Source organism: Scyliorhinus torazame, chromosome 16 (assembly GCF_047496885.1).
Source record: "Scyliorhinus torazame isolate Kashiwa2021f chromosome 16, sScyTor2.1, whole genome shotgun sequence".
Lineage (NCBI taxonomy): Eukaryota > Metazoa > Chordata > Chondrichthyes > Carcharhiniformes > Scyliorhinidae > Scyliorhinus > Scyliorhinus torazame.
Genome location: NC_092722.1, coordinates 42,115,990 through 42,136,937, shown reverse-complemented (window position 1 = coordinate 42,136,937; position 20,948 = coordinate 42,115,990). Strand labels below are relative to the sequence as shown.

At 49.9% G+C, this 20,948-nt stretch overlaps 1 protein-coding gene across 1 annotated transcript; it reads left to right on the top strand.

The window, feature by feature from the left end:
• Positions 1 to 3,123: 3,123 nt before the first annotated feature.
• On the top strand, positions 3,124 to 20,904 carry aadacl4 (arylacetamide deacetylase-like 4). Its single transcript, XM_072478407.1, has 4 exons — positions 3,124 to 3,408; positions 6,276 to 6,501; positions 8,311 to 8,374; positions 18,152 to 20,904. Exons 1-4 carry the CDS (start codon positions 3,232 to 3,234, stop codon positions 18,933 to 18,935), a joined length of 1,251 nt encoding a protein of 416 aa, XP_072334508.1. The 5' UTR covers positions 3,124 to 3,231; the 3' UTR covers positions 18,936 to 20,904.
• Positions 20,905 to 20,948: the final 44 nt, after the last annotated feature.

Below are 20,948 nucleotides of genomic sequence, written 5' to 3'. Positions count from 1 at the left end.
GATCTGGGTGTACAGGTACACAGGTCACTGAAAGTGGCAACGGAAGCGGAGAAGGTAGTCAAGAAGGCATAGGGCATTCTTTCCTTCATCGGCCAGGGCATTGATTATAAAAATTGGCAAGTCATGTTTCAGCTTTATAGAACCTTAGTTACATCGCACTTGGAATAGGGGCGGGATTCTCCGACCCCGCGCCGGGTCGGAGAATTGCCGGTGGGCCGTGCAAATCGCGCCATGCCACCCCGACGCTGGCACGTGATTCTCCACAGAGTGGAGAATCGGTGCCATTGGTGCCGGTCGCAGGCCGCTCTACGCGGCCGGCCCACCTATTCTCTGGCTCGGATGGGCCGAGCGGCCATAAGAAAAGAGCCGAGTCCCACCGGCGCCGTTCTAACCTGCTCTGGGCCGGCGGGACCTCGGCGTGTAAGGGTCGGGTGGCAGTCTTTGGGAGGGTGGGGGAGGTCCGACCCTGGGGGGGGCCTCCGATGTGGCCTGGCCCGCGATCGGGGCCCACTGATCGGCAGGCCGGCCTCTGTGGCTGGGGGCCTCCTTTCCTTCGCGCCGGCCCCTGTAGACCTGCGCCATGTTGCGTTGGGGCCGGCGCGTTGAACATAGAACGTAGAACATAGAAAATACAGCACAGAACAGGCCCTTCGGCCCACGATGTTGTGCCGAACCTTTGTCCTAGATTAATCATAGATTATCATTGAATTTACAGTGCAGAAGAAGGTCATTCGGCCCCCTGAGTCTGCACCGGCTCTTGGAAAGAGCACCCCACCCAAACTCAACACCTCCACCCAACACCAAGGGCAATTTTGGACACTAAGGGCAATTTTGGACACTAAGGGCAATTTATCATGGCCAATCCACCTACCCTGCACATCTTTGGACTGCGGGAGGAAACCGGAGCACCCGGAGGAAACCCACGCAGACACGGGGAGGACGTGCAGACTCCGCACAGACAGTGACCCAAGCCGGAATCGAACCTGGGACCCTGGAGCTGTGAAGCAATTGTTCTATCCACAATGCTACCGTGCTGCCCTTAAGAACAAATAAATCTACACTATATCATTTTACCGTAATCCATGTACCTATCCAATGGCTGCTTGAAGGTCCCTAATGTTTCCGACTCAACTGCTTCCACAGGCAGTGCATTCCATGCCCCCACTACTCTCTGGGTAAAGAACCTACCTCTGATATCCCTCCTATATCTTCCACCTTTCACCTTAAATTTATGTCCCCTTGTAATGGTTTGTTCCACCCGGGGAAAAAGTCTCTGACTGTCTACTCTTATCTATTCCCCTGATCATCTTATAAACCTCTATCAAGTCGCCCCTCATCCTTCTCCGCTCTAATGAGAAAAGGCCTAGCACCCTCAACCTTTCCTCGTAAGACCTACTCTCCATTCCAGGCAACATCCCGGTAAATCTTCTTTGCACCTTTTCGAAAGCTTCCACATCCTTCCTATAGTGAGGTGACCAGAACTGTACACAGTACTCCAAATGTGGCCTTACCAAAGTTTTGTACAGCTGCATCATCACCTCACAGCTCTTAAATTCAATCCCTCTGTTAATGTTGAAGGAGGGCACTGTGCAAGCCCGCGTTGGAGCCGGTGCCACTGCGCATGTTCTCGTTGGCGCCGGCGCAACTGCGCATGCGCGGATCCTGCGGCGCACAGTTCACGCCAGGATCTGCAGCTGGGGTGGCGTGAACCGCCCCAGCGCCGTGCTGGTCCCCCGGAGGGGCCTGAATTAGTCATGGGAGCGGCCCGTCATGCCGTCGTAAAACGCGACGGCTTTTACGACGGTGTGGGCACTCTGCCGCGGGATTGGAGAATCCCGCCCATAGTGTTCAATTCTGGTTGCCACACTACCAGAAGGATGTGAAGGCTTTGGAGAGGGTACAGAAAAGATTTACCAGGATGTTGCCTGGTATGGAGGGTATTAGCTATGAGGAGAGGTTGGAGAAACTTGGTTCGTTCTCACTGGAGCGACGGAGGTTGAGGGTCGACCTGATAGAAGTCAACAAGATTATGAGGGGCATGGACAGAGTGGATAGTTGGAAGCTTTTTCCCAGGGTGGAAGAGTCAATTACTAGGGGGCATAGGTTTAAGGTGCGAGGGGCAAGGTTTAAAGAAGATGTACGAGGCACATTTTTTATACACCGAGGGTGGTGGGAGCCTGGAGCATGCTACCAGAGAAGGTGGTGGAAGCAGGTACGATAGTAACTTTTAAGGGGCGTCTTGACAAATACATGAATAGAAGGATATGGTTCCCAGAAGAATAGGGGGGTTTAGTTCAGACGGGCAGCATGGTCGGTGCAGGCTTGAAGGGCCGAGGGGTCTGTTCCTGTGCTGTAATTATCTTTGTTCTTTGAACTGGATAATTAGCTGAAGAGAAAAAAAATTGCAGGGAAAAGAAACTAGCTGGATTTACATAGGACATAGAGTGCAGAAGGAGGCCATTCGGCCCAACGAGTCTGCACCAACCAACTTAAGCCCTCACTTCCACCCTATCCCCGTGTTGTATCCTCAATAACGACGCTTAGAGAGTAAAATGGTAAAGAAGGCTTTAATAAGCTAAGAACTAACCTGGTGCCGAGACGGGTGCTAACTGAGGTGCCGCCCACAAGGCGGCCCCTTATATACAGCTCCCAGGTGGGCGGAGCCCCCCAGGGTTCCAAGCACGGTCTTAAAGGGGACATCACCTTACATGATGTCATGGGTACAGTAATACAGTAACTGTTCATCACACCCCGTAACCCAATAACCCCTCCTAACCTTTTTGGTCACTAAAGGCAATTTAGCATGGCCAATCCACCTAACCTGCATGTCTTTGGACTGTTGGAGGAAACCGGAGCACCCGGAGGAAACCCACGCAGACACGGGGAGAACGTGCAGACTCCGCACTGACAGTGACCCAGCAGGGAATCGAACCTGGGACCCTGTGCTGTGAAGCTACAGTGCTATCCACTTGTGCTACCATCTTAAAGAGAGCCGGCATGGCTATGACAGGCTGCATGGCCTCCTTTTGTGCTGTTAACATTCTATGATCCTATGAAACACACATACAAACACACATCACTTCCACTTCCTAGATTTGCAGTGAGGTATTTCCTCTCCCCCAACTCTCCAAGGACACTGAGCAGTGCAAATAGCAGCCTGGCAGGACAAGGAGCTGGTCTGTCTGAACGATTGCTGAGCCTGCCAGAAGACTTATTTCCAGAAAGCTTATTATGGATCTGGTGATTTGGTCCTTAGCTATGACGGCGGCCCTTGTGGTGGGTCTGTTTGTGCTGCTGGTTTCCGGAGTAATTTACACCGTATTCACAGAGTCGGTTTTGCCGCCAGGAATCCAGGGGCCAGGCAAGCTCAGACTCATCTATGGGATACAATTGGCAATAGGAACTCTGGTAAGTAACACTGCTAGAGTTCGAAAACGATGCAAACGGCAAGGGGAGCTGTAATGTGATACAAAGCTGGTCTCGTACAGTTGATTAATCATTTGAAGAAAAAAATGCTCTTAAAGGCAAATTCCACTCTGAGCTTTAAAGGTTAACTTTTCTGGCTGCACACTGCAGTGCAGTTCCATGTCAGTTATTGGGAAAGAACAAACCACATTTTGCCGTATGTAATAAGTTATCTCGCAGTGGAAGTTATCTCGCAGTGGGTGCCGATAGTTAGAATTTGACCTCTATTCAGATCAAAAATGTTAGTGCCCTAATTGCTGATATCAGAGTAGCGAGACCAGCCAGTCATATAGAACCAACAACCTCCCTCCTGAACTAATGAGATTTAAGGACTGAGAAAAAAACCAGAATGAGGGTGAATTACTTAATCAGAGAAGAAAATAAATTTTGGATTTTGAGAGAGAGAACAAAAAGACGGAGAGAAAAAGTAAGAAAACATGCAAAACATTTTTTGATGTGTCGTAAATCTCCAACAGTTCACAACCTGAAGATATGAGATTGAATACTTTCAATGGTTCCCATTCTGGGCCAGAGAGCTTGATTGGCACCGTTTTAATCACCAATACGGCATTAAAAAGGGATGCTCCTAATGGTCACAGTGGATTTTCTGTTGAGAGCTTAAAGGGCAATTAGTGTGCAAATCTAGCAAGTTCTTCAAAGTAACAGGGAGGCTAAGGGTGGATGCTGTGAAGCAGGAGGTAAATTAACCAGCCAGAATCTGAAGATTCTCAACTCCTACTTCATCTCTTCTTTCAAGGAACCTGCCAGCCAATCAACACTTTAACAGAGGTGTGCACTGTTATTTTCTCACTGAGTGGCAGCCAATTGTAATTCGGTTTAGCTCTGTTGACTGGACAGCGGGTCCTTGATGCAGATCGATCCAACAATATTGTTTAAACTCCTGGACCGGCTGAAGTTATGCGTGAAGGCCCCCCTTCTCAACCTCGCCCCCTGCCTGAGGTGTGGTGAACCTCAGGTTAAATCACCACCAGTCAGCTCTCCCCCTCAAACAGGGGGGAGCAGCCTCTAAATTGGTGGTAACATTCATTTCAGTGTCAATCTTGTGTGCCATTTTTGACATGCGCTATCAACGGGCGAGACTCTGAGCAGGGAGCATGCAGTTTTATCCATTCAAATCACAATTTGCTGTCCAGGCCTGGAGACATCACCCCCCCCCCCCCACACACACACACACACATGCCACCCCCACACACATGCCACCCCCACATCCTCCGCAAACCCACCAGGCCAGAGTTTTCTCAACTTGTATAGGCCAAAACTCTCAACCACCTTGCATAGAAACATAAAAATGAGGAGCAGGAGTAGGCCATTCAGCCCCTCGAGCCTGCTCCGCCATTCAGCAAGATCTGTTTGTGGCCTCAACTCCACATTCTGCCTCCTTACCCCCCCCCCCCCCCACTCATTCCATCCCATATAACCTTTGACTCCCTTGTTAGTCAAGGAACGATCTATCTCTGTTTTAAACTTATTCAATGACTCTGCTGCCACCCCTCCCCAAGGTGTAAAGTCCCAAAGGTCTGCCTGCCAAACAGGCGGAGGTCCAGCTGCCAAGTGCCAGCAAACTATTCGACTGCGGAGGCCGTCGTATGGGAATCTGATCCTGCCCTTCACATGTGCAGTTTCCAGTAGGGGTTTGGAGCAGCATTTCTTTCTCTTCCAGCCTAATATTGACATAAATTGTCACAGTTTAACTACTGAGATTATTCAAATCAACCCAGACTGTGAGTCAGAACGGGGACACTGTGACCTCTGGAGTTTAATTCCAAATCAGGCATGCCTATGCTCGCTGAACTACGGGGAGAGTTGCAGTAACTGTTCCCTTTAGTAAGATGCACTGTTTGGTTCTTGGTGTGACGCATTCTCAACTAAGTTAGAGACTCGAGTCTTCTCATCCCCACGGGTCTCCATTACTCTGTTAGCCATCTGTTTCCACCAAATGTCTGCAACCTCCTTCGGCATGACCTTCAGTTAGAAGGAGAAGTAAAGGTTTCACTCTAAGCTGCTGTGAGTTTCTTCAAGGTCACAGTACAATAGGAGTGTTTTGTACAGCAGAGATTGGACATGTCTGAGAGGCCAGCCAACGGGCATATCAGTGAAGTGTTTCACCTCACAGTTACGCAATGAACTCCCCCCACCACCACCACCACACACACACACACTGGTCAGCCCTTGGAAAGGAATCTTGCTATTGTGCAGACCTAGAATTGCCAACCCTCCAGGATTGGCTTGGAGACTCCAGAAATTGAAGATCAATCTCCAGGGCAATATTGTCAGCCTCGCCATCAGCTGTCTGCGTCCTCCCTCGGCTTTCGAATTCCCGCCCTAAACTTCTGTCCACCGCCTTGAAGACTCTCCTGAAATCCTCCCTCTGTAAGCAAGCTTTTGCTCACTTGTCCTTCTCTGGCTCAGAGACAATTGGTCTCTGTCGAACGGCTCCCATGCAGCACCCTGGATGTTTTCCAATGTTAAAGGCACTATATAAATGCAAGATTTTGGTGGGCAGCACGGTGGTGCAGTGTGTTAGCCCTGTAGTCTCATGGCGCCCAGGTTCGATCCCGGCTCTGGGTCACTGTCCGTGTGGAGCTTGCACATTCTCCCCATGTTTGCGCGGGTTTCGCCCCCACAACCCAAAGATGTGCAGGCTAGGTGGATTGGCCACGCTAAATTGCCCCTTAATTGGAAAAAATGAATTGGGTAGACAACATTTTTTTTTTTTTTTTTAAATGCAAGATTTGGGGATTTTTTGTTTTAACCCTTTCTCTCCCACCCCCCTCTCCCTCTCCACCCAGGGTAACATGGCACAGAGCCTGGGCCTTGGACCACAGATCACTGTCGTTCGCTACCTGCGCAAAAAAGTGCTCAGGACAAAGCACAAGGAAGAGGCTGGGCTGAGCATCCAGGACGTGCAGTTCGACGGCGTCCCCGTGAGGGTTTACCAACCGCGGTCGGCGTCTGCGGGAAAGAGACGAGGGATCCTGTTCTTTCATGGCGGCGGATGGGTGTTTGGCAGCATCAGTGAGTGTCAGAGACATGCTCCCTGAGAACCCGGGCTCCATCCGACTTCCCTGTCCCTGGGTGGGTGACACTATAACGAGGGCCCACCTGCTTTCAGTAAAGGATCCAGTGGCAGTGTATGAAGAGAGCAGAGGATGTCAGCTGGGGGTCCTGGGGAATATCCATCTCTCAGGCAACACCTACAATGAATGCAAGTTTCTCTCCTGTTGGCAGAAGTATGTCACTGCTATAAAGCAAGGTGGGATGTCCGAGGGTTACGAAAGGTGCTATATAAATGCAGTTATTTTCTCATTCATATAAAAACAGCTTGCGGGAGTTTAATCTCCAGGCTGCTCGACTGAGGGTCTTTTGAGCTAAACCTTAACCAGCATTCACACTAACTCCTGTTCGGAAGAATTGCTCAGTAACACTCAGTAGGGACGAGATTCCTCCTCTCCCTAGCACTAGCTACTTGTAGCACGCCTGGTCAGCTACAGCCCAGGCTGGGGATTGAACCTCAGACTGTCTGGTTTGCAGCCTCAGTGCCGCCAGTCAGTGTAACTATTGACAGAATCCGAGAAGTGCAACCCATAGGCCTCGACCAGGGAGCCCTTTCAATTAACCCTCTAAGCTCAGGCAACACAATCCTATTTAAATTTACACTCACTGATCAGTTTTAGTTGCCATTTTTGAAGAGGTGATATTTTGCAAAGAGCTGTAAACTCCTTTGTGGATTATTCCCATATCGGGAAGTTCAACGATACATTAACAGGAACAGAGATTTAAATGTGATGCTTTTCTACCTCCTGAGTCTGTGACATAACCACATAGCTCTAGAAGACAGTGACATGGACACTGCTACACTGAGGTCTAGCTGCCAACTTGTGCTCACCCCCGTACTCAAGTCACAAGAGAGTCTCACTCAGGAAGAGCTGCTGAGGTTTCTTGTTGCCTTCCTCGTGGCTTTTATTGTTGGAGTACAGTCTCCAAGCTAGCAGAAACCAAGGAGAAACATTCCCACTTCCTCCCTGTTATAAAATGAGGACACCAAAATCCCTTGGACACAAGTAACCCCCCCCCCCCACTGGCTGTCAGCCCATTGCAGAGGGAGCTTTACCCCATATTTACAGGAACTCCAAAAAGTGTAAGCTGAGCCTGAAGCTAGCCTGTACCTATTGGGGGGACGGCACGGTGGCGCACTGGTTAGCACTGCAGCCTCACAGCGCCGAGGTCCCAGGTTCGATCCCGGCTCTGGGTCATTGTCCGTGTGGAGTTTGCACATTCCTCCTGTGTTTGCGTGGGTTTCACCCCCACAACCCAAAAATGTGCAGGATAGGTGGATTGGCCACGCTAAATTGCCCCTTAATTGGAAAAAAATTAATTGGGTACGTTAAATGTATTTTAAAGAAAATCTAACCTGTGCTCGCACTTGCATTGGGGATGTTCAATGGGGCAGTGTAGAGGGAGCTTTATGCCGTTTCTAACCTGTATCTATTTCCTGCCCTGGGAATATTCAATGGGTCAGTGCAGAGGGAACTTTACTCCATGTCTAATCTGTGATGTATCTGCCCTGGGAATATTCAATGGGGCAGTGCAGAGGGAGCTTTACTCCGTATCTAACCCATGCTTGCATCCACGTGGGGATAATTGATGGGACAGCGCAGAGGGAGCTCTATTCTGTATCTAACTCGTACTGTATCTATGCGGGGAGTACTTGATGATGACACTGGATGCCTGAAAAGTCACATCCTCCATTCTCCAGCTCTTGCATTCCTCACCTTGACAAACACAAAATGAATTCTGCTAACTCGTATGTGCTCCCATCCTCAGATGAATATGATAATTTGTGCCGGTACATCGCCAAGGAAACGGACTCAGTTGTCGTGTCTGTGGGGTGAGTATCTAGCGCCTGCTTACTCAAGGGAACATGGTGCTTCACGAAATAAGAAAATTCTTAATGTCGGGCTGATCTCAATCGTTTTAATAGCAGTTCTGCTTTGGGCCTGGTGATTACAGAGAGGAACCAAATTCTTCCACTCTACTCTATATCTCATTCAGGACTGTTTCCCGTCTAATCTTTCACTGGCTGGTTCACAAATTTAAACACGTGCCAGGGACATGCCTAAATGGTCACTCATTTTATTTGGAATCGGGGCTTCTACAGGTTTGCCCAGAGGCAACATTAGATTAACTGGCCTATTCCTACCTGGGCTTATCCATCCCTCCCTTCTCTTTTTAAAAAAAAATGTTTTATTGAAATTTTTTTCCCAAACAACAATTTTTCCCCTCTTACAAAGCAAACGCAACAATAACAATACAGAAATTTTTAACAATACACAAGTAACAAAACCCCTTTATCTTTGACCTAAACTAAACTAAACCCCCCCCCCCCTTCCCCCTGGGTTGCTGCTGCTGGTCACCTGTCTTCCCTCTAACGTTCCCCTAGGTAGTCGAGAAATGGCTGCCACCGCCTGGTGAACCCTTGAGCCGATCCTCTCAGGGCAAACTTTATCTGCTCCAGTTTAATGAACCCCGCCATATCATTTACCCAGGCCTCCAGTCCGGGGGGTTTTGCCTCCTTCCACATGAGTAGGATCCTGCGCCGGGCTACTAGGGACGCAAAGGCCACAACGTCGGCCTCTTTCGCCTCCTGCACTCCCGGCTCTTCCGCAACTCCAAATAGAGCTAACCCCCAGCCTGGTTTGACCCGGGCCTTCACCACCCGCGAAATCACTCCTGTCACTTCCTTCCAATACCCTTCCAGTGCCGGGCACGCCCAAAACATATGTGCATGGTTTGCCGGGCTCCCGCCACACCTCCCACATCTGTCCTCCACTCCAAAGAACCTGCTCAATCTTGCTCCCGTTATGTGTGCTCTATGTAGCACCTTAAATTGAATCAGGCTAAGCCTGGCGCATGAGGAAGAGGAATTTACCCTGCTTAGGGCATCAGCCCACATACCCTCCTCTATCTCCTCCCCTAGTTCTTCTTCCCACTTTCCTTTTAGTTCGCCCACCGACTCCTCCCCCCCTTCCTTCATCTCTCGGTAAATCTCTGACACGTTGCCCTCTCCGACCCACACCCCTGAAAGCACCCTGTCCTGTATCCCCTGTGTCGGGAGCCGCGGATATTCCCTCACATGTTGTCTAGTAAACGCCCTCACCTGCATATATCTCAAGAAATTTCCCCGGGGCAACTTATACTTTTCCTCCAATGCTCCCAAGCTCGCAAAAGTCCCATCTATAAATAAATCTCCCACCCTTCTAATTCCCAACTGGTACCAGCTCTGAAATCCTCCATCCATTCTTCCTGGGGCGAACCTATGGTTGTTCCTGATTGGGGACCCCACCAGGACTCCCCGCACCCCTCTCTGTCGCCTCCACTGTCCCCAGATATTCAATGTTGCCGCCACCACCGGGTTCGTGGTAAACTTTTTAGGTGAGATCGGTAGCGGCGCCGTCACCAGCGCCTCTAAACTCGTCCCTTTACAGGACTTTCTCTCCAGTCTTTTCCACGCCGCTCCCTCACCCTCCATCATCCATTTACGTATCATTGCCACATTGGCGGCCCAATAGTAATCGCCCAAGTTCGGTAGTGCCAATCCTCCTCTTGTCCCTACTACGCTGAAGGAACCCCCTCCTTACTCTCGGAACATTCCCTGCCCACACGAAGCTCGTGATGCTCCTGTCTATTTTATTAAAAAAGGTCTTGGTGATTAGTATAGGGAGACATTGAAATACAAATAAGAACCTCGGGAGGACCATCATCTTAATTGCTTGCACCCTGCCCGCCAGCGATATAGGCTGCATGTCCCACCTCTTGAAGTCCTCCTTCATTTGTTCTATCAACCGTGTCAGATTAAGTCTGTGCAAGGTTCCCCAGCTCCTAGCAATCTGAATCCACAGGTATCGGAAGTTTCTTTCCACTTTCCTTAGAGGCAAGCCTTCTATCTCTCTACTCTGGTCCCCTGGATGTATCACAAATAATTCACTCTTCCCCATGTTTAGCCTATACCCCGAGAAATCCCCGAACCCCCTCAAAATTCGCATAACCTCTATCATCCCCCCCGCTGGGTCCGACACGTATAACAATAGGTCATCCGCGTATAACGAGACTCGGTGTTGTTCTCCCCCTCTAATCACCCCTCTCCATTTCCTGGAGTCTCTCAACGCCATGGCCAGAGGTTCAATTGCCAACGCGAACAACAATGGAGACAGCGGGCATCCCTGTCTTGTTCCCCTATATAGTCGGAAATACTCCGATCTATGTCGACCTGTAACTACGCTTGCCGTTGGAGCCCCATAAAGAAGTCTAACCCAGCTAATAAACCCGTTCCCAAACCCAAACCTCCTTAACACTTCCCATAAATACTCCCACTCCACACTATCAAATGCCTTCTCTGCGTCCATTGCCGCCACTATCTCTGCCTCCCCCTCCACTGGGGGCATCATTATCACCCCTAATAGTCGTCACACGTTAACATTCAGTTGTCTCCCTTTTACGAACCCTGTCTGGTCTTCGTGCACCACCCCCGGGACACAGTCCTCTATCCTCGATGCCAGTACCTTTGCCAACAATTTGGCGTCCACGTTCAATAATGAAATGGGTCTATAGGACCCGCACTGCAACGGATCTTTATCCCTCTTCAAAATTAACGATATCGTCGCCTCCGACATCGTCGGGGGTAGAGTCCCCCCTTTCCTGGCCTCATTGAACGTCCTCACCATCAACTGGGCCAACAAGTCCACATATTTTCTGTAATACTCCACCGGGAACCCGTCTGGTCCTGGGGCCTTCCCTGCTTGCATGCTTCCCAGTCCCTTAATAACCTCGTCCACCCCAATCGGTGCCCCCAGGCCGACCACCCCCCGCTCCTCCACTTTCGGGAACCTCAATTGGTCCAGGAACTGCCGCATCCCCTCCTCTCCCTCTGGGGGTTGAGACCTATCCAGTTCCTCATAGAAGGTCTTGAACACCTCATTTATCTTTCCTGCCCTTCGCACCGTGTCTCCCCTTTCGTCTCTAATTCCTCCTATCTCCCTCGCTGCTGCCCTCTTTCGCAATTGATGAGCCAACAGGCGACTAGCCTTTTCCCCATATTCATACCTCCTCCCCTGTGCCTTCCTCCACAGTACCTCCGCCTTTCTGGTGGTCAGAAGGTCAAATTCCGTCTGGAGTCGTCTCCTCTCCCTGTACAATTCCTCCTCCGGGGTCTCTGCAAATTCCCTATCCACCCTTAAAATCTCCCCCAGTAATCTTTCCCTTTCCTTGGCCTCTGTTTTCCTTTTGTGGGCCCCAATGGAGATCAGCTCTCCTCTGACCACCGCTTTTAGTGCTTCCCATACCACTCCCACAGGGACCTCGCCGTCGTCATTGACCTCCAGGTATCTCTCAATACACCCCCGCACTCTTGTACACACTCCCTCATCCGCCATCAGTCCCACATCTAATCGCCAGAGTGTTCTCTGCTCCCTTTCCTCTCCTAATTCCAGGTCCACCCAATGTGGGGCATGATCCGAAACCGCTTTGGCTGAGTACTCAGCTTCTTCCACCCTAGAGATCAACGACCTTCCCAAAACAAAAAATCTATCCGGGAGTACACTTTATGGACATGGGAGAAGAAGGAAAACTCCCTAGCCCTAGGTCTAAGAAATCGCCATGGATCCACTCCCCCCATTTGGTCCATAAACCCCTTAAGTACCTTGGCCGCTGCCGGCCTTCTTCCGGTCCTTGAGCTGGATCTATCTAGCCCCGGGTCCAGCACCGTATTAAAGTCCCCTCCTAAAATCAAGTTTCCTACCTCCAAGTCCGGTATACGCCCCAGCATCCGTCTCATAAATCCCGCATCGTCCCAGTTTGGGGCATACACATTAACCAACACGACCTCCATTCCCTCCAGCCTGCCACTCACCATTACATATCTACCTCCGCTATCTGCTACGATGTTCTTTACTTCAAATGCTACCCGTTTCCCCACCAAAATGGCCACCCCTCTATTCTTTGCGTCCAGTCCTGAGTGGAACACCTGTCCCACCCATCCTTTCCTTAGCCTAACTTGGTCCGCCACCTTTAGGTGCGTCTCTTGGAGCATAACCACGTCTGCCCTTAGTCCTTTCAAATGCGCGAGCACGCGGGCCCTTTTTATCGGTCCATTCAGGCCTCTCACGTTCCACGTGATCAGCCTCACTAGGGGGCTACCTGCCCCCCTCCCGTGTCGACTAGCCATTACCTTCTCTAGGCCAGTCCCATATCCCGCCTCCGTGCTCCCGCTCGCTCCCCCAGCGTCGCACACCATCCCCGCCCACCCACTCTTTAGCCATTTCCTTTTGGATTTCCGCAGCAGCAACCCAGTTGTCCCCCCCCTCCCCCTCCCTTCCCCCCTCCCCGCTAGATCTCTTTCTAGCATGATTGCTCCCTCCATATTACTTCCGTAAGTCAGCTGACTTCAACTGACCCCGGCTACTCCTGCTCACTCCTCGACCCCCCCGTGTGGGGAACTCCCATCCGCCTTGCGCCTGTCTTCCCGCCCTATTCTTTCTGGCGCGGGAACATCCCTTTACCTGACCCGCCTCTTATTGCGCAGCTCCCTTTCCCCTCCCCCTCCCCTTCCCCATTCTCCAACTATGTCCCGTCTTTCCCCCCTCACCGGCACCCACATTTCCCCAATATCTCCCCCCTTCCCAATTTACTTCTCAATTAACTTCAACCATAACATTAACAATAACATTTCCTGCAGCATCAGTCCCTCAGTTCCGATCCAATTTCTCTTCTTTGATGAAGGTCCATGCTTCCTCCGCCGTCTCGAAATAATGGTGTCTCTCCTGATACGTGACCCATAGTCTTGCCGGCTGCAGCATCCCAAACTTCACCTTCCTTTTATGCAACACCTCTTTGGCTCGGTTGAAGCTCGCCCTCCTTCTCGCCACCTCCGCACTCCAATCCTGGTATACCCGTACCACTGCATTCTCCCATCTGCTACTCCGCACCTTTTTAGCCCATCTCAGGACCTCTTCTCTATCCTTAAGGCGGTAAAATCGCACGATTATCGCCCTGGGTGGTTCTCCCGCTTTTGGTCTTCTCGCCGGAATCCGATTTGCCCACTCCACCTCCAAGGGGCCCGTAGGGGCCTCAACACCCATCAGTGAGCTCAGCATCGTACTTGCGTACGCTCCACAGTCCACTCCTTCTACACCCTCAGGGAGACCCAGTATCCGAAGGTTCTTCCTTCGCGCTCCATTTTCTAGGGCTTCGATCCTTTCAGTACATTTTTTATGAAGTGCCTCGTGCGTCTGTGTCTTAACAGCCAGGCCCAGGATCTCGTCCTCAATATCTGTCACCTTCTGCTCCACCACGCGGAGCTCTGTCTCCTGGGTCTTTAATGTCTCCTTGAGCCCCTCAATTGCCTGTAGCAACGGGGTCAGCACCTCCCTCTTCAGCAGCTCCACGCACCGTCTCACAATTTCATCCTGCTCAGGCCCCCATTTCGCCTGCGCTTTCTCCGCCGCCATCTTGTACTTCTCTCTTTCTGACCCTTTGGTCGACGATTCTTCGCGCTGCAGCCGTCGCCGCCGTTTTTTTCCTCCTTCGTTTGGGGGGGACTCCCTTCTCACACACCCCACACCGGGTTGCGTCGTCGAAAAATTCCCCGTTGGGGCTCTTAAAAGAGCCCGAAGGTCCGTCGGAGCTGGAGCCGCCGAAGCGTGCGGCTAGCTAGGCATCACCGCAACCGGAAGTCCCTTCAGTGGCCTTGATGAGGTCTTTTCACAGTTGTTCCCTCTGCTGCTAGAATTCACCTTTGATACAGGCCCTCAGGTCAGCTTGCAACTTTAAGCTTGCCCGCCCTTCCCCCGCCTGCATGCTGGAAGAGGCCCTGTTTATCCTGCAGTTGCAGCCAAATCTTTTACTGTTTCTGCCGTGTCTGGCAACCCAGAGACATACCCTTCCTGGGGGACACTGTCGGGGGAATATTGCAGCCTTCTTCCCACACCGGGAAATGTCAAACAAATGCCGTGGGGGCCCTGTAAAAGAGCCCAAAAGTCCGTTCCAAGCAGGAGCTGCCGAATATGCGACCTAGCTCTGCATAGCCGCACCCGGAAGTCCCATCCCTCCCTTCTCAAACACAAGTTCAATATTGGCTACTCTGCAATCCCACAACTTGAGGAAATTCAAAATATTGAGGTCAGAGTCTAAGGTGGCATCCCACCGTGATCTCGTGAGACGTCGTGATCTGGATCGTGTCCCCAATGGGTGGGACCCATTCTCGTATAGCTAAAAGAACTTAAATGCTCACTTAGAGCTGTGCTGCCGCTGGATCTAACCGGCATCTACCGGACTCGCCAACATGACCCCAGCCGGGCACCGTTCAGCACGCCCCCACAAATTGAGAACAGGTGGAACGGTACTTGGGAGGGGGGGAGGAGGGGGGTCTACAGGGCGATAAGAGGTCTCTGGGCAGTCAGCCCCTGGGTAGAATGGCACCTTAGCACTGCTGGTGCCACCCGGGCACCTTAACACTGTCAGTCTGGCACCATCACCACCCTGGGACCCTGGCAGTGTCACCTTTGTGCGACCTGGGCACTGCCAGGGAGCCCAGTGGCACGGTCAGGCTGGCAGGGGCACTGCCAAGGTGCCAGTCTGGCGGTGCCAAGCTGGCATTCTGCACAAGCCAGGGATCGGGCCCAAGGGTACCCGGTTGATATGTGGTGGGATGCGGGAGGCTTGAGGACCCCCCAACCATTGAGTTGGGGCATTGGGGGGATCCTGAGGTCGCATTGGGGGCTCGGGAGATCGGGGTGCCACTTAAAAATGGCACCCCAATCTTTTCCTGCATTGAGGAGCTCCGCTGTTTCCTACAGCTAAGCCAATTTTGAATCCACTGTATCAAGTTACCCTGTATTCCGTGTGTCTTTGCCTTCTATATAGGGCTTCCATGTGGGACCTTGTGAAATGCACGTAAACTTTTTTTTTCTTCTTTTTATAAATTTAGAGTACCCAATTGTTTTGCCAATTAAGGGGCAATTTAGCGTGGCCAAACCACCTAGCCTGCACATCTTTGGGTTGTGTGGATGAGACCCACCAGAAACGGGGAGAATGTGCAAACTCCTCACAGACAATGACCCAGGGTCGGTCATCATGAGCAGTGCTAACCACTGTGCCACCAAAATGCATGTAAACTACATCAACTGCACTACCCTCATCTACACACCCGGTCAAATGCTCAAAAAATTCAATCAAATTTGTTAGGCAAGATCTCCCTCTGACAAAGCCATGCTGACTATTCCTGACCAAACCTTGCCTCTCCAAGTGGAGATAGAGTCTCTCCTTCAGAATTTTCTTCAATAGTTCCCCTACAACTGATGAGAGACTCACTGGCCTGTAGTTCCCTGGCTTATCTCTATAACCTTTCTTAAATAGTGGGACCGCATTAGCTGTTCTCCAGTCGTTTGGTACCTCCACGTGGCCAGAGAAGAATTAAAAATTTGGTTCAGAGTCCCTGCAATCCCCTCACCTCCCACAGCATCCTGGGGCACAATTCATCTGGACCTGCGGATTTGTCCACTTTTAAGCCTGCCAACACTTCCAATGCCTTATCTCTCCCTATGACAATTTGCTCAAGAACCTCATTGTTTCTCTCCCTGAGTTCCAGATCTACCTCCTCATTCTCTTGGATGAAGACAGATGTGAAGTATTCGTTCAATACCCTACGAATGTCCTCTGGCTCCACCCACAGATTTCCCCTTGGTCCCTAATGGGCCCTACTCTTTCCCTGGTTATCCTCTTCCTATTGATATACTTGTATATCGAGCAGACTCGATGTGCCAAGTGGCTTAATTCTGCTCCTATGTCTAATGGTCTATAGAATATTTTGGGATTTTCCCAACTTTTACCAGCCAGGGCTTTCTCACATTCCCTCTTTGCTCTCCTAATTGCTTTCTTAAGCTCCATCCTGCACTTTCTGTACTCCATTTAATGCCTTTGTTAATTTGCTCCCCTTGTACTTGTTAAAAGCCTCTCTTTTCCTTCTCATCTCTGGTCATCTTTGGGCTTGTTACTCCTTCCTATTACCCTAGAGGGAACAAGTTGGCCTGTGCCCTCCCCATTTCCTTTTTGAATGCCCCCCCTCCCCCACTGCTCTTTTGTAGATTTCCCCACAAGTAATGCTTTCCAGTCTAACTTGGTCAGATGCTGCCTTATTTTACTAAAGTCCGCTCTCCCCCAATTCAAAACCTTTTTTTGCAAATTGTCTGTTTCTTTGTCCACAACAAAACTTAAATTGTACCATCATCAAAATTCTCCCCCATCAACACATCAACCACCTGTCTGGTTTCATTCCCCAGAATTAGGTCCAGCACTGCACCATCCCTTGTTGGATCCTCTACATATTGAGCTAAAATGTTCTCCTGGATACGTTTTAAGAACTCCACTCCCTCTAAACCCGTAACACAATGACTATCTCAATTAATGTTGGGACAGTTGAAATCACCTAATATAATTACCATATTATTTTTACACACCTCTGCGAATTGCACATATATTTGCTCCTCAATTTCCCGCTGACTATCTGGGGGTCTATAATAAAGACCTAGCAATGTGGTTGTCCCTTTTCTATTCCTAAAGCTTTACTTTATACCCCCTCCAAGATATCATTTATCCTTAACTAATCCTTAACTGCCTCCTTAACTAATAATGCAATGCCTCCTCCTCTTTTACCCCCTCCTCTGTCTTGTCTGAATATTCTATATCTTGGGATGTTGCGCTCCAATCCTGCCCCTCCCTCAACCCCGTCTCTACGATGGCTACGATATGACAGTTCCACATGTCAATCCTTGCCCTTAACTCATCTGTTTTACCTGTAATACTCCTTTATATGAAAGTAGAGGCCATCCAGCCTTGTTTTAATCCCTTGAAATTTACTACCGCTGTGTTCCCTCTGATTTGATTCTGAGGGGCATGGACAGGGTGGATAGGGAGCAGCTATTCCTCTTAGTTGACAGGTCAGTTATGAGGGGACACAAGGTGAGGGGCAGGAGGTTTAGGGGGGATTTGAGGAAAAACGTTTTTACCCAGAGGGTGGAGACGGCCTGGAATGGCCTGGGAGGGTGGCAGAGGCGAATTGCCTCACATCCTTTAAAAAGTACCTGGATGAGTACTTGGCACATCATAACATTCAAGGCTATGGACCAAGTGCTGGTAACTGGCATTAGGTAGGCAGACCGAGTGTCTTTCATGCATCAGTGCAGATTCGATGGACCGAATGGCCTCTTCTGCACTGTATAATCCTGTGATTCTGAAATTTGCCCATCACAACTGCTCCACTCTCACTTCGATCTCCAGAAAACCATCACACAGCTTCAGGTTTGCAACTCATACTAGGGTCCATCACACTGCTGGCGACCTTTCATCTCGCTACCCTTGGGAACCTCCACTCTTCTGATCTCAAATGATTACCCAGCACCACCCTACCCCACCCCATTTCTTTGGTACAAAAGCCACTTGTGTGGACTAGAGCTGATAGGCCAGAGGAGACGTCAGGCTGCCGAATCTGGCTTGACCACCTCAAGCAAGTACAGTCTTTCTTCAACCTTGGTGCCCTGCCCTGTGGCTTTTCCTCTTTGAGGTTGCTAATAAGACTAACCTTGCTGATCTAATGTTTTCCTATTGGTTTACCCAGGTACCGCCTGGCACCCGAGCACAGGTACCCTACTCAATTTGAAGACTGCCTAAATGCCACTCTGCATTTCCTCAAGACCGCAGATGATTATGGAGTTGACGGCTCCAGGATTGTTGTGAGTGGGGACAGCGCTGGGGGCAACTTGACGGCTGCCGTATGTCTGAGGATCACCACCATGAAAGACAGCTCGGGTTTGCCACCTCTCTGTGCCCAGGTCATGATCTACCCAGCCCTCCAAATGGTTGACTTCAACCTCCCCTCCTATCAGCAAAACCAATATGTGCCCGTCCTGTTTCGAACACGCATGATCTTCTTCTACCTGCAGTATCTGAATGGGGACATGTCACTGGGGGAGGATGTACTGTCAGGCCACCACCTACCAGTGGAAATCAAAACTAACTACAGGAGGTGGCTAAAGGCGGACTTGATCCCCAGCGAGTTTCAGGTTGGAGATCACAAGCCCAACCTTGTCCTGACGCATGAGGAGGATGTTTATGATCTTGTTAAACCCAGCTTAGAGCCGACCTTCTCCCCTCTCCTTGCCAGCGATGCTGCCATTGGCAGGTTGCCCCCAGCGTATATTTTGACCTGTGAGTTCGACGTGCTTCGGGATGATGGGCTGCTGTTCAAAAGGAGACTGGAAGACAACGGTGTCCCAGTGACCAGCTACCATGTTCAAGATGGTTTTCACGGGATAATCAGCTTCTTTGATAATGGTTACCTGACCTTCCCATCGGGAAAACAGGCTGTTGACAGCATTGTATCCTTCCTTAAAGACTTATAGTGAATGTTTGCTGTACTCCCTGTGGACACTGTGCATTCTCAGACTTTCTCCTGCTCGTGGCATTGTAAGGTTCTCTCCCTCCTCTGATGGTTCAGTTGGGATAAAGTCAGAACGCAGTTTATCCATTCAGCCATAAAGTACTAGATTCGACCCCTGGGACACGTGATCAGTTAATTGCCTTTCATGTCCCCCCTCTATGGAAAAATAAAATCATAAAGACAGCACACTTGGCCAAGCTATTGGAGTCCAGGGAACCAGGCACAATGAGGGATGGGGGAGTTATCTAAATTGCAGCATGATGAGTTGGGACGTGTGTGCACAACATGTACTCCTGTTTCTGTGCATATCCAATATCCCTATTCCTGCCTCCCAAGACTACAGCAGACTCCTTGTACACTCATTTATATGGGGACACATACTGAATGATTTCTGGAATCCCATATATATCATTCATAGCACACTTAGTCTATTATTAAGACCCAGGAAGGTGAGCTGTAAGGTGAACATCGATTTATTTACGGTTGCAGAAAGTCTGCCCATGGCAGTAAATATATTTACAGAGTAAATTCCCGTTGGGACAACCAACATGCCGGTCCCTGGCGGGGCCGGCCTTTATACTGAGTTCTTATCAGCCCCAGCTGGATGGGCCACTGCCCACTAACGGGGAAGCTCATATCCCACCAGTCCAACAGGGAGATCAATGAGGGTATCCCCATGGGACTTGTGGGGGTTATTACATCTATCTACCTTCTTGCTGAGCACCTCCGGAAATTCAATTATAATAATAATTTTTATTGTCACAAGTAGCCTTACGTTAACACTGCAACAAAGTTACTGTGAAAAGTCCCTAGTCGCCACATTCCGGCGCCTGTTCAGGTACACAGAGGGAGAATTCAGAATGTCCAATTCACCTAACAGCACGTCTTTCGGGACTTGTGGGAGGAAACCGGAGCACACGGAAGAAACCCACGCAGACACGGGGAGAACGTACAGACTCTGCACAGACAGTGACCCAAACAGGGAATCGAACCAGGGTCCCTGACGCTGTGAAGCAACAGAATTAACCAGTGTGTAACTTAGCTACCTTTAACAAAGCCATGTTGCCTCTCTCTAATCAGTTCATGTCTGATCAGCTGCTCTGTCACTCCACCCTGAGTGACAGATTCTAACAGATTCTCTGAAACTAATAGGACTTTGCTAAACTGGCATCCCTCCACTGCCTTTCTCAGATAATAGGAGTGACATTTGCAGTTTTTCAGCTTACAGAGTAGGAGGAAAATACCAATTGCCAAAAGCACCACCCCAGAGATTCTGTAGGGAGCAGATTTCAAGAGCTGAGTTTAAACTTCCAGAGGCATTTTCCTACCTTCCCACACTAAACCTCGCCACAGGGAGAATAGACCAGGAATTGGAATGCCCATTCTGCACAATCTCTGGCTAAGAATTTGCGTGCTCAGAGGATCATGAACAGCGGACACCAAATCTCTGCCATGCTCTCCCAATGAATGAGACTCCCTTGCTGGAAGGAAAAGTGCAGAACAGGCCCCCATATATTTACAATGTAGAGGTATCTCAAGTGATACTTGTTACACAGGGAGAACTGCATAGACAGAAGCGATTATTAGTACTATCATCTCTTAGAGCAATTCTGACACTGTTAACAACAATGCTACTTCTTTCTGTGTATTTATAATGTGTTTTCTCTAAAAATCATTCTTCCTCCCCGGTATCCCCCCCCCCCCGTCTTCTCAGGATAGCGGGCCTGCGATGCCCCATGCAGTCGCATCGCATAGTATATGCATGGATAAAGGACAAGCATAACGATTGCAATTATGCTATGCAACATTATGTGCTCATTCTTTCTGCTCAATGTCCAAGAGAACCAGTAAAGAAAAGATTGCTGTGTCTCCATTGTAATACTGTAATTGGCTGTTTAAACCAGTAATAAACAAAAGCATTTATAATTGAAGCGTCTGTTTGTGGATTGGTACATTGCTGATCAGAAACTCTGCT

Excerpts from the sequence above, each read along its gene's own strand:
- aadacl4 (XM_072478407.1), top strand. The coding sequence starts at position 3,232 with ATGGATCTGGTGATTTGGTCCTTAGCTATGACGGCGGCCCTTGTGGTG. Across the intron at positions 3,409-6,275 it reads AATTGGCAATAGGAACTCTG|GGTAACATGGCACAGAGCCT; the intron begins GTAAGTAACACT and ends CTCTCCACCCAG. Across the intron at positions 8,375-18,151 it reads TCAGTTGTCGTGTCTGTGGG|GTACCGCCTGGCACCCGAGC; the intron begins GTGAGTATCTAG and ends TGGTTTACCCAG.